General features: G+C 41.2%; 3 protein-coding genes across 3 annotated transcripts; 2 read left to right on the forward strand and 1 right to left on the reverse strand.

The window, feature by feature from the left end:
* Positions 1 to 2,486: 2,486 nt before the first annotated feature.
* LOC116936672 lies at positions 2,487 to 3,415 on the reverse strand. Its single transcript, XM_032943885.2, has 4 exons — positions 3,232 to 3,415; positions 3,093 to 3,167; positions 2,958 to 3,030; positions 2,487 to 2,898 (listed from the first exon to the last, which is right to left on the reverse strand). Exons 1-4 carry the CDS (start codon positions 3,317 to 3,319, stop codon positions 2,760 to 2,762), a joined length of 375 nt encoding a protein of 124 aa, XP_032799776.2. The 5' UTR covers positions 3,320 to 3,415; the 3' UTR covers positions 2,487 to 2,759.
* Positions 3,416 to 23,647: 20,232 nt separating this feature from the next.
* On the forward strand, positions 23,648 to 25,487 carry LOC123470730 (the record flags this gene model as incomplete). Its single annotated transcript, XM_045171382.1, has 1 exon — positions 23,648 to 25,487. A coding segment is annotated over exon 1 (1,623 nt), but the record flags the coding sequence as incomplete, so codon positions are not given.
* Positions 25,488 to 26,137, forward strand: LOC123470963. Its single transcript, XM_045171643.1, has 2 exons — positions 25,488 to 25,732; positions 25,783 to 26,137. The coding sequence occupies exons 1-2, from the start codon at positions 25,488 to 25,490 to the stop codon at positions 25,937 to 25,939; spliced, it is 402 nt and encodes a 133-aa protein (XP_045027578.1). The 3' UTR covers positions 25,940 to 26,137.
* Positions 26,138 to 26,474: the final 337 nt, after the last annotated feature.

Raw genomic sequence — 26,474 nt, forward strand, 5'->3', positions numbered from 1 at the left:
GAAAGTACTTAATTTCCAACGTATCGGTGTGTTATTTCTGGTTCGTTGTACTTGCGTAATCAAAATCAAAGTGAATCAGTGAGAAACCTTTTTAAAATAGTGAATAGTGAACTTGAAAACACGTGGTCAAAGACTTGCATTCCTATCAATGAAAAGAGGAAAGTGTTGGATCTTCTTGTTGACTTTCATAAACAATGTGAATCCATGAAAAAACTAAATAGGTCTGATGTAAAAAATCCTACAAAAGCGATAAAAGCAAAAATTCAACCATTTAAGAGGAAACTTGATAGTCTTTGTGATTTATCAGTTGTCAATGTGTATGAAACAATGCGTTTATCTCGGCTACCATCATGGAAAGAGGACTGGGAATTTTTGCGTGACCAACGAAAGATTCAAAAGCTTCATCTAGGAGGTATCGTTTTACCAGATGCGGCAGCTATTATTTGAGAGAAAAATAGAGATTTTTAAATGCAACTATTAAACGAACGAGCCCCAAACATCTCGTAAAGAATTGAGTGATGGAGAGATTATAGTGGAATTGGAAGATAGCACCGATGATGAAATGAACATATCGGCCAGTGAAGATGATGCTTTTAGTATGCCAAGTTGTAATAAATGTAAAACACCAGAAGTAGTAAATCTAAGAATATCACCATCCGAACTCATCACAGGATCTGCAAAGTGTGCTGACAGAATTGGTCTTTCTGTTGAAAGCCATCTTTTGATTTCTACGGACTTTGTTGGTAGAGCAGGCGCAAACTATCTGATTTCTCCTTTTCAAAGTCACCTATTTGGAGGAAAATATTAGCAACGCGAATTTAGCTTTTAGCAACCATTAAAAGCGGTATTACTAAATCATTAATCCTTTGCCTTTATTTCTCAACAATTCAAATATATATTACAGATTGGTTAAAGAACAATCCAAAAAATCTTATTGTTTACTGGGGCCCGAAGCTGCTTAGTTTGAATAATGGCCAGAAACAAGAGAGAATAGCAGTAATTATAAGCGGATGTCAATCAGGGTAGGCGATATCTTTAAGTCCATGATATGAGAAACATTCTAATAGTTTGCATGAATTGCAGCCCTAAAATGCTAGGCACTCCAATAGTTGAGAACTCTACGGGTCGTACACAAATGATCGCCACAGTTGAAATGCTTGGCGATCGGAAAGTTAAGCAAATAGTCGTTGGAATGGACTTCGATACGACATCAAGTGATTCCGGTATTAGACTGGGGTGCTATTCTTTAATAGAGATCGAACTTAAAAGGCCTCTACTATGGTGCGCTTGCCGTCATCACTCCTACGAGCTCCATATCAAATTTCTGCTTGGAAATCATTAAGAGGAGGAGGAACTTGCCCAGAGGAAGTGTTGTTTAAGAAAATTCAAGCTAACTGGGGCAATATGGATCCTGACACTAGCAACTTGACTCTCTTCGATCGGCCTCCAGACAAGAATTCTGATCTCTGGAACCAAGCTCATACAGTAAGGAAATGGGCCGAGGATTGCACATTAAAAGATACGTTTCCCAGAGAGGATTACAGAGAGATGATAGAACTTACTGTGATTTACCTTGGAGGATCTCTTCCACATAGTAATTTTTATCTACGAAAGCCAGGTGAGATCCATCACGCTCGATTCATGAGTAAGGCAATTTATCTGTTGAAAATGGAATTCATGTCGGAGAAATTTGATTTAACAGTAGAAGAGTGACGAGAAATTAATCAGATGGAGGTTTTCATAAGTCTTTTTTATGTGCGTCTTTTTCTGCGATCTCGCATTCCCGTATTTGCTCCGACTGATGATTTACAACTTATTGGTAACATCATGTGGTTTCGTGAAGAAAATGAAACTATTGCAAACGCTGTGTTACTATCCGTTACCCGTCATTGTTGGTACTTGACTGAAGAGTTGGTTGTACTCGCTTTCTTCAATGAAAAACTTGGATCTTTTACTCGGGACCTAATTGCTAGAAAGTTGTTTAGTACTCCACGTCCATCTCATTTTGAAATTGGGAAGCCTATATTTCCGAAAATTGAAACAAATACTCCCCCTATGCTACTCGATCTCATTGGTCCCCGCTCTTAGCTTTTATTTTCATTAATTGGGCTTAACCAAAGCCAAGACTGGATGCAGCTCCCAAGCCAATATTGGAATCAGATGACGGACTATCGGACTGTTAGAGACTTTTGTTTTAATCTCGAAGTAGTTAACGACTGTGCCGAGCGTGGAATCAAAATAGTAGAAGACTTTGCAGCAATAACTCAAAATGAAGCGCAATTCCAATTTCTTTTGCAATGTGTTGAAGAACATAGTAGAATGATACCATTATTTGAGCAATCCGTTTTGCAGGGCGAATATGAGAATCATGTGTAATTGTAATACTTAAATGTCCAATTGTCCATGCGCCAGCTGGCGTATCAACTGAATATGGTTTTAAACAGTACGATGAACAGTTGAACACTAAATAAACTAGAAAGTTCTTACAATACTGTTGTATTTTTCATTACTCATTACTAGATTTTCCACTAGATTATTCACTGCCAGCTAATTCTGAAACATATTTGGATATTTTGTTTGAAAAAAAAACGTGCTAAAACTAGTATTTCACGTAGTCATGGAACCTTTTCTATGAAACAGCGACCCCTACATTATCTTTGAAATGTATCATTTATGGACCAAATATAGGTTTTGGTACAGGGAAAGATATATCTCAGCCTGTTTCGACGCTGTGCTTGTAAGGAGCCTCGTTACTTTACTCAGAGTGTTTGTAAGGCACTCGGATATATTCTGATGACAAGTGTTGCATAGGAGTCGCAGTGATACAAGTGACAAATAGACAAATGCCAGGGTGATGGTAAATGAGTACGAATGGCAAGAGGTATTGACCAGTGGTATCTGTAAGACAAGAAAGGTGTTAAGAATAAAGCACGGAAAGAAAATATAAGAATCAATACCTGGGATGGCACGAGTAAAATGCTGAGATGCCACCCAGACCATGGACCACAGATAAATGGACAAGGGCAAGAACTTAAGAAAGGAAAACATGAGTATAAAGTAAACTTGCAATAATATAAGAACAGAATAATTACCAAGTGAGTTGGATAACCAAACACTCTCTGGACAGATCAGGCATAGACTGATAGACAGGCCAATCCAATATAAAACTGAATAAGGGAACACAAAGCTAGTTAAGAAAGAGTTACATACATAATTTCCATATTATCATACCTGATTGACAGAAGTTAAAACACACACAGAGTAGAATTATGTTCAGAGGTAACAAAAAGAGAAGTGTCATTCGCGTGGTTTTGCACATTCATTAAATAGCAGACGAAGACAATGGAAGGAGAATTTGACTTAAAGCTAAAACGTTGCCAAGTGGCGAATAATTAAACTAAATGTTTTCTCGCTGGAACATTCTCCCCCGAATCAGATTACGATCTAGCGGAATAGGAATACTAATGAGCTTCTTACATGGCGGAAAACATTCGTTTCAAATAAAGACAATGAATTGTTTGAAGAGGGGTGACTTGAGCGTTGATCGGAACTACTTTGGATTCGGTATCGGAGATAGGAGCCTGCTCTAGTAGACACAAACGATGGATCGCTCTGGAATAAATCCCATCTTCAGTTTGAACCTTGATGACTCGAACGAGGCCGTCGTCTCCAGGATGAACTTGGCTCACATGCCCAATTTTTCACTGTCCACGTGGTTGATTAGGATCGAGCATCATAACGACGTCGCCAACGGAGAGATTCTGTTGGGCGGATTGCCATTTCTTTCGTGGAACTAGGGACGACAGGTACAATTTCGTCCAGAGATCCCAAAATAGCTGCGCCATTCGCTGGACATAGCGAAATCGCTCTCTCGGTAGAGCATAATCGAACGATCCTGTTAGTAGATCGGATGTTGGAGGACGATTGAGGAAGTCGTTTGGTGTCAATGGTCGGAAGTCTTCCGGATCAGAACTCGCGTAAGTTAAAGGACGCGCGTTCAGGAAGCCTGCTATCTCTGCTAGCAAAGTCCGCATCGTCTCATCCGTTGGGTAGCGAAGCCCAGCCTTTTCCAAATCCAGTTCCCGATACAGAGCTCTCTTGGTAGAGCGCACCAGACTTTCATGAGCTCCACCTAAATGCGGCGCTCGCGGTGGCTGGAAATGCCAATCGATGAGTTTTTCGGTCCGGAATTTTACGAACTTCGGGTCGTCGTTCAACAACAGAATCAACTCGTTCAATTCCCGTTCTGCTCCTACGAAGTTGGTTCCGTTATCCGAATGAACCGATGCCGGTTTTCCGAAAAGACCGATGAATCTCCGAAAGACTAACAGAAAATCTTCGGCTGAAAGAGATTCGGCCAACTCCAAATGAACTGCTCTGGTCACTAGGCAGGTGAATAGAGCTCCATAACGCTTGCCAACTCGATTTCGACCCGCACTGGTTTCAACAGGTCCGAAATAGTCCACGGCTACATGTGTAAATGGTGGAGAGTAGGAATTCAGACGTTCGGCTGGAAGATCACCCATCATCTGGGCAGCGGGAGCTGCTCTCTCCTTGATGCATTGGAGACAGAGTCCACGAGTTTTCTTGACGAGTTCTCTTCCTCGAATAATCCAGAAATGCTGGAAGAGCTTTGCGACTAGATAATCCGTCCCGGCATGATGCATCTGTTCGTGTAGAATTTTGACGACCCTCTCAGTCAACAGATGTTTGTTCGGCAGCAGAGGTGGATGACAAGCATCGTAAGGCAGCTTCGCTCGTCCAATTCGACCTCCTAGGCGCAATAATCCATCTTCTCTTATGGTCGGACTCGGCGATAGATGTCGTCAGAAAAGGCTTCCATTTGACACTGCTTCACAAACTTAAGAGCAGGGCCATCTAATTTAAGGAAAGAGGAGATGTTAGTTTCATTCAGACAAAATTCTGACCAGTCGAACGGATCAGTTGCTGCTTGAATGTGATATTGTTTCGTGTGTTTGAGTTCCGCTGTAGCAGCCAACCAAGGTAGATCAGTCGGCCAATCAGATTCGGGTTTAAGGAGAAATTCGGGACCATCTTGCCATATCTTGGGCCAAACTTCTTCTCCAATGGCAGAACGAGTAGCAGCATCAGCAGGATTCAATCTTCCGGGAACAAACCGCCATTCTCCTGTTTCCGTTAAAGTTTGAATTTCTCCGATCCGGTTAGATACGAAGATCTGATAAAATGACGCGGTAGCACGTATCCAGTTACGCACAGTGCTGCTGTCCGTTCAGAAGAATCTCTGATGAACTGGATGAGTGATACAGCCCTGGATGGCGGCAGCAACGCGAGAAGAAAGTAGAGCAGCATTCAGCTCCAATTTAGGTACGGATAAAGTCTTTTTAGGCGCTAGTTTGCTACTAGCCTTTACAAGTCGGATGATAACTTGACCGGAACTATAGGTGTTGCGAATATACACTATAGTTGCATACGCCATCTCCGAAGCGTCCCCAAACACATGCAGCTGAGAATTGACAATTTCAGTTTCTTCCGGAAATAGACAACGTTCAATGGAAACGTGAATAAGTTCACGCATGATTGCAAACCAGGATTCCCACCAAACGCGATCCGTTTCATCTGCTGGATCAGACCATCTCAATCCTTTGACTCCCAATTCTCGAAGACGGACCTTGGCCTTGACAATGAGCGGCGCAGCTAATCCCAGAGGATCAAAAACAGTGGCTACCTTGCTGGTTAGACTGACACGCGTATTTTCCTCATCCCTCATGTTGTCGACTCGAAAACCAAGCGTGTCGTCTCGGGTAGTCCACACGACGCCCAGCACCTTCTTGTTGCCATCGTCGATCAACGGAACGTCTGGTGAGTTGGTCCTCTTCTCGCCTTGCATCCCTCGAACAAATTCTTCGGAATTAGAGATCCAGTCTTGAAAATGCAAATCAGCGTCGGCGAGTGTTTTTCGGACGAGAGATGCCTCCTTCAATCCTTCATCGACGCTTCTTGCGGATCCCAAATAGTCATCAACATACATTTTCTTCTTCACCGTGTTGACAGCTTCCTTTCCAACCTTTGCATCCGCAACAGCTCGATGCGTGGTGTAAATAGCAATGAAGGGGGAACATGTCGCACCAAAAGGTAGCCGCTCCATTCGACAAGAAGAAAGAAAAACAAAAAGAACGAATTTCCATCAAACATATTGCGGAACTGTCAAATGTTCCTTATCAAGAAACCGCTACACCTAAGAATATCATAGCTGGATTTAAATCAACAGGAATATACCTATTCAATCGATTTGCGATTGATGCTTCAAGATATTTACCCTCATTCGTAACAGATAGACCAGGAATATAATTTCTGTATAATTTATTTTGTTACTCTACTTGATGTTACAATATCTAGTTAAAATAGTTCCAGAAGAAGCGATCGATCCATTACTGCAACACAATACGTCATCATCATCAATAGATGCAGAAGCTTCACAAATACCGTCTTCATTACCAACAGTCACCCCAACTACAGCACTACTGTCTGCATCATCAACAGGTGAAAGGTCACATATCAGCCTAGAGAAGATAAGACCACTTACACAAGTGTGCCAAAATACTCCAATTGCTCCACGGCCTATGAAGAATAACCGAACTGGTAGTACAAGAATTTTAACAGATACTCCAGAAAAACTGAAGATTGATGAAGAGAATAAAAAGACCCCTCTTCTAAAAATAATATTGTGTAAAAACTAGACCACATAAAAAAAATTTTAATCAAACATGTAGGGGAATAACTAGCGCAGACATTCGTGTGCATTATTTTATTTTTGAACGTCACAGATCGGCCCAACGCCAGTAAAAGAAAAAAAATTGCAATTTTTTCGCGTGTTTTTTTGTTTTCTAAATATCTAGTGAAATAACAATTGGGGATCCATGAAATTTTTTACGGTTGAAGATTTCATAAATAGGAACATACGGTGTAAAAATTAGATTTTGGAACTTTTTTAACTTATTTTCCCGTCACTATCCAACATGGTACAGTGTCCAAGATGGGTCCGGTCTCCCCTTTCATTCAGAAGTATCAGTTGGAGGAGAAAGTACAGCATATTGTAACTGAAACGGCCTCAATTTTGTTAAGGCCGTTAAAGACTACTTTCAGACTAAAGCCTCTGAGGCGTCGGTTGTAGTTACTGAAACCAATTACGAATTAAGTGAACTCTTCGAAGACTCTGGTGAAATGCTTGATGTCGATGGTTATGTAGAATTGGAATTTGATTTGGAAGATTTTTACGATATCCTGAAAAACCGTTTGTTGGATAGTGCACAAACCTACCATGTGTGGCTACCAGCTCATATTAGATGTGCCAGCCATACCTTAAACTTATAAGCTAAGGCTGATGTTGAATCAGTACTGAAAACTTGTTTTCTGGCTTTTCAATCAAATTACGAGCATTTCGTGAAGAAGATAAAGGATATATGGAACAAATGGGGGCGCATTACTAAAGCTGCAGAAATGTGCTGACAGATAATTGGTATACATTTTCTGCAATTTTTACTAACTACTCCGTTTTATTTACTTTATATTTTCAAATAGATTCATCAGGTAGGCAACTTCCATCTCCTTGTGCCACTCGATGGAATTCTTTTTTTGACCCTTTGCGAGTACTGTTATCTATCGATCCTCTTAAGCTTGGGACACTTTGTGAGAAGCTTCAAGTGTCACCAATTGAACCAGATGAACAAAACTTACTGAGAGAGTACTTGGCAATTATGACACCAATTGCTATTTACCTAGATGTCTTGTAAGGTGAGACAAATTGTTTTCTCGGTCTGGTCCTTCCATCGCCCATAATGCTGAGGTCAAAATTGACCAAGCTTGTACTGGATATAACTGAAGAACTTCGGGATGGAATTCTGTTAAGGCTTGAGGAAAGGTATATAAATTTCGCAATTTATACTTTTCATTTTACTTAGACGTCTTGTATGTAGATTCGTTTATTCCTTTGATTTAGACGACTATATTTTGGTGTCTGTGTCCCATCCAGCTTTCAAATTCGGTTGGTTAAAACGATTTAAATCGCGATTTAAATCGATTTTTTAATGATTTTGATTTAAGTTGCGATTTAAATCGGTTCTAGAAATTTGATTTGATTTGATTTTCGATTTTGATTTTGGGGAATTTGGTTAAATGATTTGAATTCGATTTAAATCTTTTTTCAATTTGATTTTGACAACAGTGCTATCCTGATGTCTAGTCGAGGTAGTCGGAAGCGTGGTGGAGGGGCTAGAAGTAGGGCGACGTCTGAACCGGTGCTGTGCTGCGGTTGGTGAGGGAAAAGACGCCAAGCAATTCCCTGAATTTTTGAATCCAGAACAGTTTATTTTCTCCAGAGTACAAGTACATAACTTAACTGTAAGCAATACACATGTTCCGCTTACACAACTATATAAGAATAGTTCAATACGTTTAACTACTTCTCCACTACACATGACAACTACGGGGGAACTAGCTCGAGAAACAAATCAAATGTGGGTTTTACGCCTTATCTTGCCTTCGGTACTCTAAGGTGCGGATTATAAAAGATAAAAACATGTGCCACCAGTTCATGAAGGAATGTGAACTGGTTTGATAAAAGAAAACAAGGTAAGCTGATAAGTGGGAGTCGTTGACACCTCGGTCAAGTGGAAGATATCAATAAAAATCATATCGGGGGGAGAAGAAGAAGGTCAAGTGAGGAAGGAGCAGAAACGTACAAAATTAGAATGAATAGCTCTAACTAAATTTTTTAACTTAAGTTTATTCGGAGTCTATACATTACTCCCCTCCTTGCATCCTGCAATCGATTAAACGTAGGGTGGCCATCTGCAAGAAAGGGTCAGTTACTTTGTACGTGTTCTTTGCCTTCTCTCGGCCTTCTCTCGGTGGTTCCTGAACTTTCTCATTTGCTGGTTGTACAGATTTACTCACGTTTCCTGTCGTGATAGACTTCGATACGTACGCACGATACGTACGCCGATGCCAGGTCCTTTTTGTCAGAGTCCAAGGAGTAATGGCTGCTAACGAGGCTGACGTAGCATTTTTTGTCACGAAACCTCGCGATGTTATCGTTTTCGGGTTACTACATCTAAGCCTCTTTCTTGGATGTCAGTGGCTGGTGACAAACAGTATAGTTAGGCCATGACTTTGATTAAAGCGTCTCGTACAGGATTTTGGATGATGGCCGAGGTGCTTGTTGAGATGAAATCGTCTTCCCGGGAGCCGTTCACAGAAGGTAGAGAGGCGTCGTGGGTGTCACACGAGTACACGACGTAGTAGTATATAACCTCATCGTTGAAGGGTTATCCGCACACTACAGCATGTCCTCGTCGTTGTCGGGGTAAGTCACGACAAACAGCGTGTCCTCGAAGTCGAAAGAGTAATCTGCACAATACAGGATATCCTCGTCGTCCATGTTGGATATCCAGGCGACTTGTTATCTTTATTATCGCTTTTTTTTGGTTTAATAATGTGAAAGAAGGGCCGCTGCCTCCCGACGTTGTGGGAGACGAGGGGGGTAAGTGGTGGTTTGTCCAATGTGCGGTTTACTGTTTAACACATCTTGTCATTGAAAAAAGGGAGAGTTGCCAAATGCAGTGAACTGAACCCTGACCCATATGATTAGTGGCTGCCAAATACCGTCAAAAAAATTTTCGACGACTTAATTGCTTGTAACTTAAGAAATTATTTTTCGATTTAATAAACTTTTGCAAAATTTACCACTTCTATTTCTTCTGTTGTTTCCCATTCTGAGGTGGAGCTCACTTCAATGACTGAACGTGGCCAAACCAACACATGTGTTTAGGCATCCAAAACATCCACGCTCGGAACGTATCGACTCGAAGACGAAATTTAAAAGTTGGGTTTCCATATCAAACATGAAACAGATGAAAGTCCACGTCTTGTGTATCACGATTGTCCATGGGGGGATTTCTGAGTTGGCTTTAGTAGCTAGGGTATTCAATGTAGATGTAAAGGACTAGAGAGGCAATTTCTCTGATATGGGGGAGAGGTGAGGTGTACTTCTTGTTGGCCATGCGTTTGGGTGGGAGAGGTGGGATCGATTCGTTTTGTACAAAGAGTTTTGAGGTTTTTTTCCTAATTTGAGAAGGTGTCTTGCCGCTAGCTTTCTCAACCTTATTTTGTTCTGAGTAAAGTTTTCTACTAGGGGGGATTGGGTGGATCCTAGTATCTTGAGGAGAATTCTGTGGATGGCTCTCTCTATCTTGGAGATGTTTTTGTGACTTGCTCCTCCGTATGCCATGATTCCATAGTCTATTTTGCTACGCACTACCGTTTTCTTTTATTGAGGTTGTCAATGTTGGTGTGCTGAGCCCATATCTTTGGTTGGCGATTTTATTGAACAGATTTCTTTTTTTATGCAGCTAGTGACTACTTCGTCTATCTGCGTGGACCAGGTGAGCTTCCCGTCGAAGAATACCCCGGGGAATGTCACCTTCTCTATTGCTGGGATGGGTCTCCCATGAATGAAGAGCAGTGGTGCTGTCGGAACGCTGTGATATTTGGTGAATGTTACGAGGGAGGATTTGTCCACTAGGAATTCTAAACACTATTTCCTTCCCATCTGTAAATTTTATCCAGGTAAGGTTGCATTTTTTCTTTCATCTTACCATTTGTTTTTCATTACGTGTAGTCGGTGACGTCATCTGCGTAGTGAAGTGTTTTTATCCCGACCGGTTGAGGGTCAGGTTGCTCATCATTAGATTGAAGAGTGTAACGCTGAGTGCCGCTCCTTGTGGTACTCCCCATGTTAGGGGTCAGGGGTCTGGGTATTGGTTGCCTACCATCACGCTAGCTTGTCAATTCGAAAGTAAAGATTTGATTCATAAAAAATTGGATCCTTACTCCAAGTTTTTCTAGTTTGAGAAGCACGCGTCTGTTTGCGCGAGGTCGTAGGCTATCGCTGTGTCCAGAAATACCGCGTATGTGTACAGACCATTGCCATCACCAGTTTTTATGAAATTTTCCAGGGCCATTATAGGTCAATGGTGCTTTTTCCGGGGCGGAATCCGGCTAAAGCATTCTTTTTTTCCATTGCATTGGATGGTGCCGTTTACGAGGAGGGTGTTCAGCATACAGCCGAGGAATTTTTGGTTGGTTGCGGATAGGTTTCCTATTATTTTATTGTGGCTTTAGAGTCCGTGATTGCTGATCCAACCTCTGTTTGGGGGCTGTAAGGCAGCGGATTGTACCTCCAACCGCTTATGGCTTTCGTCAAGGTCCACATAGCTTTAAATCCTTTCTTCGGATTTAGATTGGGGATAAAATTTTCCGATGGATTTGGCTTTGATAATAGTTGTTTTTTCACTTAGGCTTTTTTCCGTGTGATATTTTTTCGTCTGAGAAGGGATCTCATCTCCACGCATAGAGGGCTGTCCTTGCCATGCAAACGCGGTCATTACAGTCGGTATTCCATCATTTTTTGGTAGCTTCAGGGGTTATGTCGTTACCCGGGTGGTTGCGTTTCAAGTATTTGTGGGTCACTTCCATGATAGCCTCGTAGAACATGTAGTATGCTTCCATTGTGTGTTTTTTTTTCGATGAAGTTTTTGTGTGTGACTGTATTGTAATATATTCGTTCCAGTCGGGCTAATTATATTCATTGAATTTTCATTTAGGTATGTAGGTTTTTTGTCTCTGGGAGAGATCTTTAGATGTTTGCCTTCTGTACAATTGTGGCTGAGCATAAGGTGAGGTCTAGTGTGGAGGTTCTGCCGCCTGTAAGGTGTATGTGTGTTCCGAAGGTGGCGGGCATGATCAGTGAGACGTTGGGAATCTCGAATACGGCACAAAAAATGTATTTAATGCTTACGTTCGCGCGCAGTGAAGTATTCCACATGAAATGATGAGAATTTAGGTAAGTGAATGCCGTTTGATTCTCCCGTACAAAAGACTGCGCTCAAAGAGAACACACTACTATCTTTACACCCCGTACTACAAGAATCTGATTTAACCGACCAAGACCCAAACCTAAGTCATCGCCGAGAACAATTTTTTGACCATTGGAAGACCTTAATAGACTTAGAATTGAAGGAAGACTTAATAAGAAGTAAATCATACCAGACAATCTCAACAACTGAAATTATCCAACAGTTACAAACACAGAAACAAGAAGCAAGTCAGGCGACGCAAAATTCGCTGCATTTTTACACTTACTACCTTCAAGAACAAACTATAAAAGTAACAGATGGTGTAACAGCAGAAACCATTGCAAATGCAACTAAAATACTCAAAGAAGACAAAATCGCACAAGGTGGAAACACCAGAACACTCGATTGTTTACTCCAACAACTACACACATTGCACGGAAAAGAAAAAGAATTTTTGTTCGGTACCATCAGTGTATTGCAGAAAAAGTCAGTAATTGCACTAATTGAAGATAAAAAGAAGATATCTACCCTAAAATTTCAAGTTTGGAGAGAAACTTAGAACTTGGAAAACAATTGGAGAGTAACAAAAAGAAGGCAAAAAGTTCCAAATACACTTTAAGCAGTTCATTAGAGCATGTTCAGAAAAACAACAATGCTCTGAAGAACTCTCTCGAGAAGGCCAACTTTCGAATCACCGACCTAGAACAAAGCCTTGAAAACACCTTAGCAACCGAAAACCAATTGCAGAACATTCAAAAAAGAAAAAAAGAAAACCACGCAGCTGTCGAGACCGAAGGGCAAGAAATAATCAACAAACTTGAAGGTGAAAAGACCAAACTGATCCAGAAATCAACACTGCAGAAAACCAGATAAAAAAAGTATCAGAAAGAGATAAAAATTTTGGCAGACAGACTCGACAAGGCTACTACAGAAAAAATCAATTTAAAGAAAAGCTTGCTAGATTTTACTTCGAAGAACAAGAACCTTGAAAAAGAACTTCAAGAACTCCAAAATCGGGTACGAGGACAAGAAAATCAAAAAACATTTTTAGAAAGCCGAGTGAAAGAATACAAAAAACTTCAAGTTAAATCTATCGAGACTAAAGACCCCAACGACTCAAGAGTAGACGAGGAGAAATCAGGAGAAATAACCAAACTAGTGAGTGATATAAACGAGCTGACTTTGTCGACAGACAGTAGAGACAAGTCACTCTACTACGAACTGGAAATAGAACAAACCAACGACTTCGAAAAAACTATAGAAAACCTTAAAACTCAAATAGAACACCTAACCAGACTATCATCAATTTGGAGCAAGACAATCAACAAATAAAAAGAAGGTTGACATGGGCGTAACACACGATGACAAGGACACTTCTAAAAACCCAACGCAGAAAACGTTCGCGAACAACTGCAAGAAAAATTCCAAGGATGACGATATTCAGAGTGGCTACGAGGTGCCGAGCAAGTAGCACGAAACAACGAATGGGATGATGATAAATAAATACGTTTCATCTCTGATCGATTGAAGAGCGAAGCCTTTGAATGGCAGGAACACTACACTGAGGAGGTAGGCGATGATCTAAATTACCAGGATTGGAAAGAAGCCTAATAACAAGATTTCAAGACACATATGACTTAGTTTATACGCAGAAGAAAAAACTTTCAAAACTAACTCAAAAACCGGAAGAGAACCGAGCTTTCGTATCAAGGTTAAACAATCTTTACGATACCATCGCTGGTAAAGAAGAAAGGACTTATCGTAACCAAACTATTATTGAAGGCCAATTACTAAACAAAGTGAAAAAGATGAGGGATCACAGAAAATGCAAAAACTTACTACAAGGATTAATACCGATATATAAAGCAGAACTTTATCTAGGAATGCCAGAAAACACAGAAAACTTCGACGCATTATGTAAACAACGTTTCATTTCTAAAAAAATTCTACACACAAAAGAAGCTACAGACCACAAAGAGATGTCAGCTGTCATAGCAGAGACAACGCATCACGAAAAACAACAAGAAGATAAAATCCAACTACTTGAGCAAAAATTAACAAAAGCTCTGTCAGAATTTAAATGTACTAATACGAAACGTGGATCCTCACAGGAAAACGACGTTACCATAGCTGCGACTGACCAATAAAAAAAAGGAATACCACGTTCAAGTGAACGCTACTCAAGATCACGTGATTCGCAAGTGTGATTGGCTGACAATTATAACAACCGAGAATCAAGTAGAGAAAGAAGTCTCAGTTGAAACAGAGACAACAGCCCCTATCGCAGAGACTACAATTCATCAGGACGAAGAAATTATAATCTTTCAGGATAAAGGCAATCCAAATTTCCATCTCATTAACGTCCCCCATATAGCAACAAATACCCCAACCGGCACGGAAACTACAACGAACTAAACTTTAACAACTACAAACATCATGCGCGTTATAACAGCAACCAACATCTACAGCAACAACATCACCCTGGCAACAATCCTCGAACCAATGAAAATCGAAAAATAACCTGCTACAAGTGTAGCCGAAGAGGATATATTGCAAGAGAATGTTGGACAGATATGGCACGAATCAACAACCCAGGGTCTCAATAAACCCCATAAAACCAATACGTAATTCCCCTCTAACATACAATTTAGCATCAGAAGTAGAAATAGAAATCCCTAAACTGATACGAATCCCCATTAAAATTTTTAATAAAGAAATTATAAATTTAGTAGACACTGGTGCCACCGCTAGTTTAGTATTTAGTAAAAAATTGGATTCTCTTGAGTGTAATGAGAACTTATACCAAGTAAACTATACGATTCATCTTAACAGAAGGTACGATACCTTCTGAAGATAAGAAGATGAGCATCAATCCTCGCAGACCCAGAATGTCAACAGAAGAAGAAACAAACTCCTCAAATACTGACACACACCAATCCCTAACCAACCAGAACACGAAACAACTCTACAACTTACGAAAGCGTCACCAAGATCCACATTATTCAAAAATCTTACATTTTTCTCACAGATGCAAACACTTCTACTACTACTTTGCCACCTTCACTCAATTAAGCCAACTTATCTTATCTACGCGACCGTCTGCGACTGTAAAGATCCGAGGAATCCTGGACATCCAATCTCCCTACTACTGCGGAACAGACCAAAATGCAACACTTACCAAGGATACCAACTGGTTACACGTTGATCACCAATCAAAAGCCGGTAGCTACTTGGAAAGGGTAGACATGCAAACAATGGATGAAAACGAAGAAAATAACTGGATCATTTTGGATTGGATCCTTCGACATTGTATACTCTCAAGAAACGAAACTAATAACACCTCTGGAATGCTGGCAAATGGTATACGATAAACAATGTGGTGAAAACAACATGCAGGTTGGGCCGAATGGGCTCAGCTTCACTGCCACCCCTACAGGTGAAGGGAAATAGTACGCCATCAAGGAGTACCAAACCCTCAACTGTATAGTAGAACAAGAACGCTACGCAAGAAAAATCTGACCAACCGATCGAGAGCCCATTCGGATTATTACACACAACTCAACAGGAAGGCCAGTTCACCCTTAATCAGAACATCATTGTGTGGGGTGAAAGAGCAACAAACAATTCGTATTCCCAAACTTTACTAACAGGAAATGGTTACCTCGAGATTCCTCCTTCACCAGAAAGCAACCACTCCAGTCACCTCTATGACGACAATCGACAGCTAGAGATATTATTCTTCAATAAGCCGGATAAAGATATTGCAGTAGTCGGATATAAAGTAATGGGAATACCCCTGACATACCTGACATTTCCTGCAGAAACAACAAAAATACTATACGAAATGTTAAAGAACACAATCGCAACATACCTTAAAAATACCAACCTTGCTACTGTTACAGTTTCTTTATTGGCACAAGCTGGGGCACAAAGCTTACAACAAACATTCATACCAAATAATACAGAAGTTACTATTTACAACAGAATACACGAAGGGTAGCCAGTTTACACAAGGCTCCTTCTTTAAGGACTTACGCGAGGCTAGCCAGCTTCAAGCAAAGCCACCTCTTAACGTCCTGTCGGACGTCGGGCCAAATCCCGACTCCCCTCTCTAAGTTTCAGAGAGACTTATGGTCGACTCCAGATCGACCAGTCATCTAGGGGTGGTAATACAAGGAGGGAGATACCAGAAAAAACCAGCAGCTGTTTTTTGAAACAATAAATACCAACCCGGATGTTATAAAAAAATTTCCCCGACGTAACATTGCAAGATATTCAAGAAGTCCGATTAGAACAACGAAATGCGGTTACCACCACAATCAACTCACCCATATTTAAAGGTATCCTGAAAGCAAATCATGGCAGTGGAAATATCATCTGGGTCATGATCGCCTGGGGGTTGTGGAAAAATGGACAATATCAAAATGAAAAATGTGACACACATCACGGGCTTAACAGACAACTAATCGTGGAGGATTGTGACGCAGATTGGATAAAATGTCAAGAGGAACATAGCTCCGTAACATTCCTGCTGCTAAGCTTCCTAACATTACTGCAGTATCCGTCGGAAACTGCAGCAAAGTAACTAACAAAGGCCAAGCTTTCGAGTACACGTCTGGTTTCACCATCAAACCATTCAACAGTAATGTTTTCATCAAAGCAAACACAATGATGCTTGTTTTACAGGAGTGCACTAACACCAACTCCATTTGGGGCACTTTTGAACATACTGGACAACTCATGGCAACAGACAGAACTGGTCTTCATTCACCGGCGTCAGACAGAAAGTGTCTCACACTAAAAGTAGAACGTCTGAGCTTGAGACGTTGCCATGGCTCAAGTCGAAAACAACAGTTCAGTTTAAAATATCGAAATCCGCACCAAATAAAGACGCTTTCGGCATCAGCAATTATAGCGCTTAACACTCAACAATCATTGGACGGAAAACAACTCCCAGCTATACCACCTCTTCTCAAAAGAGAAAGGAAAGCAAACAACGAAAGCTTGACCACGCCCACCACACAAAAATCTATTTTGTCTACTTCAAGCACCACGACGACAACAAAACCGACTACAAGATTAAGCACAACAACAATTTAAACAACAATAGCAACAACGGCAATAACAACAACCGTTAAAAGCACACTACCTACAACAACTACTAAGCCAACAACTACAACTACTAAGCCTACAATTACAACAATTAAGCCTACAACTACTACGCCTACAACTACAACTACTAAGCCTACAACAACTAAGCCTACGACTACAACTACTACGCCTACAACTAAAACTACTAAGCCTACGACTACAACTACTAAGAAAACAACTACAACAACTAAGCCTACAACTACAAATATTGAGCTTACATTTCCCTCAACTACAACTAAAACAACGTCCACTACAATATCATCAACAACAACTAAGACCACAACAACAACTGAATTAATAAGTCAATCAACAACATATCACACAACAACCGAAAAAATAAAAGACCCTCCGGTCACGAAGGACAATTACGGAAGATGCAATAATGGACACTGAACAAACAGCTCAGCAAAAAATACCCGAGGCAGCATCTTTAACACTAGAACAGATACCGGAGGTACCAATAAAAGAAGAAACTCCGGAAAATGGCCTACCCAAAAACATTAATAAATTCAATGAAAAAATTTTATTCGAAATCACTAAAATAGACGAGCAATACAAAATCAGCGTTGAAACTGAACACGAGAACAAGCTCGCTAAAGAAATCCGTGACGTATACTGTCAATTTTCTACGATAAAGAGAAACCAAGCTGTGATTTTAGCCCAAGGTAACGGCATTCTCGCTGCGTCAACACTTGGACTGCCAATTTGCTCGAGGCTACAAGGATTTGGACAAACAATGACACTTCAACAATGCGAAGCAAAACGGATTTTTATCTCCGCAAAAGGATCGAAATGTGGATTTCAGCCATTCTTTACCTACGAAGATAAGAACTGCACAATTGGAGTAGACGGATGGTCTATTCATCATTACTCCGATTGTTTCTTGAAAACTCATTTGGTGAATTAAAACGTATTCCCGCACACCTGGGAACATAATTCAACAGACGGATATTGGATATAGTAAAAAGCAAATATTCACGTGCTAAACCTGGATCCTATCGATTATTGGTTTGATTGCATTCCTCATATATCTACGCATGTTTCTCATATGCGACCCGTACACAAGAATCATGGAAAGAATCCGCCAAACTAGAAGACTGAGAAGAAACGGAGTCAACCTAGAAGAAGCTCATGAGTTAACCTCAATGATTGCTAATTCAAACACTCAAGAAACAGAAGAGATTACAGAACAACCGTTTAATAGAATAGCGGCACCAACACCACTTACCACGGAAAGAATTGCACAATCGCGCCCTGCCCGACCAAGCGCAACGCAACATGGAAGTATTTATCCCAAAATGGAAGAAAATTGGAACCGGATCAACCTCGTAGATGCACATGAAAGCACACGTCGTGCACTTACGTCGTGGGTTATGGAATGGTATGGGAAGACCTTTGCAGATGCTTCAACAGAAACTGAATATAAAAACAATAAACTTAAAAAAAATATAAAAAAAATTAAAAAAAAAGATTAAAAACATTTTTTTAAGGAACACGGGTGAAAGGGGGATAAAAGAAAAGTAGTAAGTATATTAAAAAACTAAATGTGACACATTTGAAAAAAAAACCAAAAAAAACTTGATTTGTGTACACTATACCATTAGTGTAAAAACAGCCACTGAACGATCAAGTTTTAAGTGAAAATGGGAGGTTTCATCGTAGTGAAGAAAAGCAAAGAAAAAACATTAGTGATGGAACGAGACAGTGAAGATGCAGTGCAACGTAGTGAAGCAACAGATGTTGAAACGCAACAAGAAATAAACTACATAGTGATCGAAAGTAACATAGAAACAGAAGGTGAAACACAACGAGAAGGATTTTTCGGAGATTATGGTTATTATCCACCAACGTTCAAATTAGATCCAAATGCTACACACAAAAAAACACCACCTAAATGTAGTAACTGTGCAATGAAAACGCACCCAACTTTATCCGCAGCGAGAGCAGATGCCATTCGCAAAAAAACGTAAGCCTTGGACACGACTACATGATTTAGGAAAAGGAAATTTTCTTAGAGATGATAGACGCCCCAAGGGAAGAAATAAGTAGATGTATCATCAAGAAATTGGGTCCCACTGCATGGAATTACCATCCGAAGGCAGAATTTCTAAACCAGAAATTTGATGGCAAAACACTACTTTATAGGAGCGAGAAAACCAAAAAACTGGACATAACAGATTTACTGTTAGACTACGGAGCTGACCCAGACATAGAAGAGGATGGCCAGACCATCTCACACAGAGCGGCAGTGAAGAACCACAAGCTCTTAATCAGGATATTGCGATATCACAAATACAAGTTTGCAGCGTATAATAGCCTGGGAGAAACACCGTTAACGGTTGCAATTGCCTACGGACATGAAGATATCGCCAACTATTTATGGTGTAGTTCCAATGTCGCACAAATAACAAAAATAACAGCACTGTGTTACACTATGCAGCAAGATATGGAAACGGATGCCTCGTTAGAGCAGCATGTGAAGAAAAGAGCAAAATCGACATCGACCAAAAGACTATACCAGACAACTACACAGCTCTGCACCTGGCAGCAATATTTCACTCTGACGTAATGAATATATTTATCAGATACGGAGCTAATACCAAAGAAATAAATTCAAACGGAAAGACACCACAAGACTGTACAACTGACAAATTTCGATAAAGCGTGTTCGAATACTGGATACATCGTCAAAACCGGAAACGAAGGGCGCCCGACAGTGAAGAATTTTCCTATTAATCTGGAAACCGTTAAGAACGTTAATAAAAAATTATTCCCAATTCTGCAAATTACTACGATAACACAAACACTACAAAACAACACTAATCTTCAAGATCATCACCATCAAGCATCTCATCAAAGTTGCCGTGGTGACCAATAAGGAAACAAAAAGTGGGTGGCCTCATTTTCAAAACCAACACGGAAGATCACAAAGACAATCAAGAATCACACATAAAAAAGTGGAAACCAAGAACCGTAGCATTCCGACTAAAAAAGAACGTAGAAATTATTTCTTTGCTAACCCATGTTTAGCCAATGGCAATGAATAGCGTGAAAAGGGAATGTATTTTGTATTTCATGTCTCCAACTTCATACATTAGACAACGTAGAAATTAAATAGTGAAGGAAAAAAACCGGGTCAACTGGGGACAGATAAAATAAAAACATGTTTTCATCTAACTGCTGCCATGCTACATACCGAAGAAGAAGAAAAAAAAACGAACAACATAGAGGAAAATTGGAGGACTAATTTCTTCTTTCCGAACGGGGGAACGAATGTAACAGGCAGCTGCAACCCCACCTAGCAACAGCACCCCACCCAGTAGGAAGGAAGTCACGTACACAACCTTCCTCAGGCTAGCTGTTTATCTCAAAAGTAAAAGTTATTGTAAACCCCTCTTTTCTTAACCTTCGATCTTCGGTATATAAGTGCATGATTGTAACATCATATTTGGAGTTGTCTAGGAATCGTCTCAGAATACTGAGAAGACTCAATCTGGCAGAAATACATGGTCTGTGAAACTTTACATTATGAAGTGATGGACCAGGACAGCTACTCCGCCTCCCTCTGGCTTGTCAACACGATTTTTCTGAATAATATTGTATGAGCGGAATTTAGCTGAAAACATATTTTCCACAACTTTTTGCAAAGGAGAACGACTGATGGTTTTTAAACTTTTTATTAAGTTAACTTGGCCTATGAAGATGGGTTAATAAATTTTTTCGAGCTGATCGAACCGTTTATTAAATTAATCTTCAAAGACATAAATTCTTTTATTTGTTTTTTCGACATCTATTGTAATATTTTCTATTTTCGTATGCAGTTTGCTTATGGTAGCATTCTGGAGAGTTTTAAGTTCTTCTTGGATTTGCGAATTTTTTGTCTCATATATTGTTTGATTGCTTCCTATTCTGGAGCCTGTGCTGTAGTGAAGGTCGGTGTTTGTCTGGTGCGCGCGCTGAATCTGTTAATGATTCGCTATCGGGCCTCTTTTATTTTTTTATATTCTGTTCTATTGCGTACTTAATTAGGTTTGTCAATTCCTGGTTGGCTGAACATGTTTTAAAGACCGAGGTATGAGAAAAACTATTACAGTTGACGAGTTTTTGGTGGTATTGCTCCGCATCTATTGCAGTTAGTTGCGATATTTAAGCAATGGTTCTTGGTGGGCTAAAGACGCAACATTTATTGCGCTTGTAGGGGCTAGGGTAAAAAGTGTGGACGGAAAACTTAATGTTATTATGGTGACTCTAGCTGGGTGGTTTATTGCGAACGTGAGTATCACCGTCTCGGATGGTTCTGTGTTGCCCATGATGGTTCTGTTGAACCTTTTCACATTTATGAACCGTTGGTAGTTAAGTGCTTCAAGTAGTTCTCGTTTAACTCTGATCCAGGGACTTTGCATATGAACCCTTTCGCACCGTTTGCTGATTTTTGGAGGGCTAAGGTGATGGATCTACCTATAGCTCTGATTACCTTTTAAAGGGCTTCTTGTTGTACAGTGTCAACCGGGTACACAAATAGATCACCTCCACGTGGGGATTTTGAATGTTTGGGTGGGCTGCCTTGCTGGATAATATCTTGGATGATGGCTTTTAAGGCCGCGATATCCATCTTGAGAAAGCTTGTTCGTTGCTATGTTGCTTAGCAGCATGGCAAATTTTTGGTCTAGCTGGTTGAGTAATTTGTTCGAGCCCTCTTGAATAGAATTTTCTAAGGAAGCTATTTTTTCCTCAATTTTGACCAGTTTGGCTATGTTCAACTCAATTTTCGTTAGTGCTTCTTCTGTAGACTTTTGTTTGTTTTCTAGTGTTTCGATCCTTGATTTGAGTGTTTCTATTTCTTGGGTTGATTCAATTTGCTGCTTACTGGGTTGTGAATTTCTGGGGTGTTCAGCTTGATGGATCTCTGGGACGAAAATCCAGTCCTGGTAAGTATTTTGGTTCAGCCTTGCTTCAGCTTCATTAAACGAAATTTTCATCTTTATAGCCATCCTGATAATGTCTTGTTTCTTCTTGTATTTAGGGCAATCCTTATCAGTGGAGCTATGGTCTCTACTATGACAATTTATACAGAACTTATGATGGTTGCAGTCTTCGTTCTGTAGGTGACCTTTGTGACAGTTTGGGCATACTGTTTCTTGTCTACATGTTTTCTGGGAGTGACCAAGTCTCCAGCATTTCTTGCATTGTAATGGTTTTGGTATATAAGGTTTAATTGGGTAGCTCCAATCAGCAATCAGGAGACTTCGGGGGATAATGGTCGTCGGGAAGGTGAGTATAACTGTGATGCTGTTTCCTGCTTTCGATGGGATACCTGTGTAGTTTGTGACTCCTACTTCCTCCATGAGGGTGTCTAGTTCGTTGCTTCCATGCAATTCGATTGGAACCCCATGTATTACACCTTTATTGAGCCATTCTGCTTCTATGTTGGTAATAGTCACTTTGTACTCTAGTACCTGGGAGGTAGCCAAGATTTGGAGTTTTTGGGCCGTAGTTTTGGGGTGAAGGATAAGAGCTGTGCCGGCTTGATTCGGTTGCATCTTATGCAGTTGTCCAAAGAGACGGGTGACTTCCTGGGTGAGTTTCACCTTTTGGGCGTATGATAAATCACACAACGATAAATTTGGATCACTCAATTTCAACGACACAGGGGCGGATGGACTTGGGTCTTCCAAATTTTCCATTCTGTACATTGGATGTTCCTGGATTTGCTGAATGTGATGCCCAGTTTTTTTAATTTTATTGAATTTTTTTTTTTTTTTCCTTTCACAATTCAGTTATAGCAGACAAAATCGGCCGTCGAATACTGCGTTGCGCGATAGAATCAAATGCGAAATATATGTCGAACAGCCCTATAGTCGGGTAGCATATAGAAATACTAAATTCTTTTCATCATAGAAATCACCTGGTAAGTTGTTAATGGATTATAAGATCAGTTTTTGTCAGCAATGCGGTAGACCCGCGTTTAAAGTTTAAATGAGATTTCAAAATGAACCTGGTCATGAAAATTGTATGTTTGTTTAACAATTATAACATGAATAATTAAGTTTAAATATTGTCACGTGGAGATCACGTGACATACGCGTGAGACACACCCCACACTCACCTCCTTCTTGGAAACAAGCAAGGGCGAATGTACGAGTGCATTCGACCTTGTTTTGTCTGAATGTTGCGGTAGCGTCACAGGACGCTTGCACCTTCTCTAACGCTTCGGGGAAACAAGCAAGGGCGAATGCACTCGAACGTTCGGCCTTGCTTTGTAGTAAATGGTTAAGGGTATCTTCTTCTTTTGTAGAAACAAGCAAGGGCGGATGTACTCGTACAACCGACCTTGCTCAGTAATAAGTCATACGGGTTATTTCGATTGTTCGTAGAGACAGCAAGGGCGAAAGCACTCGATGATTCAACCTTGCTGTTCACCTACCATAAATAGGCGGTGTAGTGTCTCTTGAATGGAATGTTCTTACTTGACGTCTTACCGTGTGGACGTCCTAATACACTCGTGTTACACATCACCCCCAAGTGTAACAAATGGTGGAGATGCAGCATTACTAAGGAGACAAGGCAAGGAAGTTTATCTTATAGTATTATTCATTGTCAGAGGCGAAAATCGTTTAGGGGCTCTACCACAAGCGGTTTAACCAACGGGTTGTGCCAAATCTTAAATTGTTGGATACGGAGCCACGTTTTCGGCTGACAGTGGGGAAGACTATTTGGTTTCTATTAGCTTTCTCTCAAGGAAATCGTTTATTGCTGTGACAAGATTTTGAGGTATTGTAATGCAGAAAGACATTAATCATTTTTTTTTGCCGGAGGTAAATGAGAAAGTCATCGAATCGACGTTGGCCTAGTTGTCCAAGGGATCCGAGCAGACGTTTACACCCTTTGCCTCCATCTACGCGCCCGGTACCGGAACAGCATCTGGAAGAAAAAACTGTTGAGCCGGACAGCACAGAGGACGTAGTGGGAAGTGGGCAGCGGATAATCCAGGCGGAAAAAAGGTTGGAGAGTACTGCGAAAGATCTTGAAGAATCTTACGTAGACAAGAGTATTGAGGCAGTTAAAGAAGGTAGCGAAAAAAGTGAAGACGACGAGTTGGAGAGTACTGCGAAAGATCTTGAAGAATCTAACGTAGACAAGAGTATTGACGACGCACACGAAAGTAGCGAAGAAAGCGAAGAAGAGGAAAACGGGGACAGCACTGACGAGGAGCAGTTATTTGCAGATACCGATAGTGATTCAGGTACTGGCATTATGCCTCCTCAGATAAAGTTTTTGAGTCCCAAGGTCTTTAAGGCAACGCCGGAAGATGACGCCTTCGACTGGCTTGAGCGTTACGAGTCAACGGGAGCGTACAATCAATGGGGCGATACGGAGCTAAGGGCGAATTTCAGCATGTATCTGGATGGAGCGGCAAGAAAATGGTACCTGTGCTCCACACTTCCGACCGAGTGGCGTGATTTACCCATACGACCGGGGGTTGGCCTCAACGCAGCTGATCTTCCGGCAGTAACTGGAGTCAGAACACTGTTTTTGAAAGAATTTCAGCAACAAAACTACAAGCTGTTCCAGGAAACACGCTTGCGGAACCGGGTTCAAGGTATCGAAGAAGCGACAACTAACTACTATTACGATGTTATTGATCTTTGTAGGGTGGTGGATCCAACAATGGCGGAAGCCACCAAAGTCGACTATCTTTTTGGGGGATTACGGCCCTCGTTGGTCGAAAAATTGTACCCGTTACAACCCAAAACAGGCGAAGAATTTTTAGAGGCGGCGAAACGGTTTACTGATGCCAAGCTCTTGGCCAATAGACGAAACTGGCCGGACGCGGTGCTCGGGGTGGCAGCAACCAGAGTGGCGGATGTTCCAATTGATTTCATTCGGACCCTTCCAAAACCAGCTCCAACTGTGGCTGATACGGAATTATGGAAAGTAATTAAAGAACTGCAAGGTGCGGTAGAAAGTTTGAAGATTCAAGCAACTCCACCTCCGAAGAGACCAGGAAACGAGAAGACAGTTACGTGGGGAGAGTCGGAGAGAATCTACAGAAACAATAACGGAGTACTCAAATGTTACTGTTGTAACGGAACGGGGCACATGGCCCGGAATTGTTGGGAAAATCCGCAATCTGCTCGTTTCCGACAACGATCCTACTCAGGTCCTCCTGGCCCACAGAGAGGGCCGTTGGGTCCTCCCGCGCCAATCAACATCGTGTCCCAGCTAGCCGAGACGACTGCAGATTCATCAACACAGGAAGAGATAAAGGAGCAACCTATCCTTAGACTAGATTTCAGCAAGCTGATCAGAGAAGAAGTCACTTGTGGAACACGGCAAGTAATGGCAGTCGTCGACACAGGGGCAGCACTGACAGTTATATCACCGGAGCTGCTACGTGCATCCCAGTTCGTGCTGCGTCCATGGGACGGACCGCGAGTGGTGATGGCTAATGGAGAACAAGCAACGTTGATGGGAGCAGCCACCATTTCGGTCAACCACAAAATGGGAACAGCAACTGGCGAAGCGGTGGTATTTGGGATGGACGGAATTGATTTGATTTTGGGCAATGATTTCCTGAAACAGTATGGCAAAGTACAAATCGATTATCGAGAGCCGAAGGCCTCAATTACTTTTGGAGATCAGCCTCTTGCAGCCATTACATCGCAGCGGACAGATCACCAAACACGGTCGGTTAAATTGATTACCAACGCTGATGTAACAATCCCTTCTTTCTCAGTGGCCAATGTGATGACAGTAGCGCCAGCTTTACAGGCGGAGAACTTTTGTTTCGAACCATCAGGAAAACTTCTACAAACCAAGGGAGTGTCGGTGGGACACGCGTTACTGGCAGCCAAAGTGGATTTCACCCCGTTGGCCAATTTAACGTCGACTAGCGTGTGGATTCCAAAAGGGACGACATTGGGAGTCATCAGTGGCTACGACGGAGAAGTGCTGAGCTGTGGCCTAACGACAAAAGAAGAGAACTCCCCAATGACCAGACCACCAACAAAGGAAGAAGTGAATCAGCGGAGGAGACTCATAGACGACCTCAAAAAACAAGTAAATCATGGCATTCCGAAAGACAAACGTGAAAAAATGTTCCGATTGCTAGAAGAAAATTTGGAATGTTTTGCGGCAAACGCTTCGGAAGTAGACCGCTGCAACATATCCGAACATAACATTGAAACGGGAGATTCCCCGCCAATCCATCAGGCCCCGTATGCCAGCGCGTGGAAGGCTAGAACCATCGTGAACGAACAAGTAAAAAGTTTGGAAGAGGCGGGAATTATCGAAATTTCGGACAGCTCGTGGTCCGCACCGGTGGTGCTAATCAGAAAGAAGGATGGAACATGGAGATTCTGTGTCGATTACAGTAAGCTGAATTCAGTCACGGTACGGGATGTTTATCCTCTACCAAGAATTGCGGAT

The sequence above is a fragment of the Daphnia magna genome, linkage group LG1 (assembly GCF_020631705.1).
Source record: "Daphnia magna isolate NIES linkage group LG1, ASM2063170v1.1, whole genome shotgun sequence".
In the NCBI taxonomy this organism is placed as follows: domain Eukaryota; kingdom Metazoa; phylum Arthropoda; class Branchiopoda; order Diplostraca; family Daphniidae; genus Daphnia; species Daphnia magna.

Coding starts and splice junctions, on each gene's coding strand:
- LOC116936672 (XM_032943885.2), bottom strand. CDS start 3,319: ATGTGCAAAACCACGCGAATGACACTTCTCTTTTTGTTACCTCTGAAC. Junction 3,031..3,092: donor TTGGTTATCCAACTCACTTG/GTAATTATTCTG, acceptor TCCTTTCTTAAG/TTCTTGCCCTTGTCCATTTA. Junction 2,899..2,957: donor TTTTACTCGTGCCATCCCAG/GTATTGATTCTT, acceptor CTTGTCTTACAG/ATACCACTGGTCAATACCTC.
- LOC123470963 (XM_045171643.1), top strand. CDS start 25,488: ATGGCTAATGGAGAACAAGCAACGTTGATGGGAGCAGCCACCATTTCG. Junction 25,733..25,782: donor CGGACAGATCACCAAACACG/GTCGGTTAAATT, acceptor CTTCTTTCTCAG/TGGCCAATGTGATGACAGTA.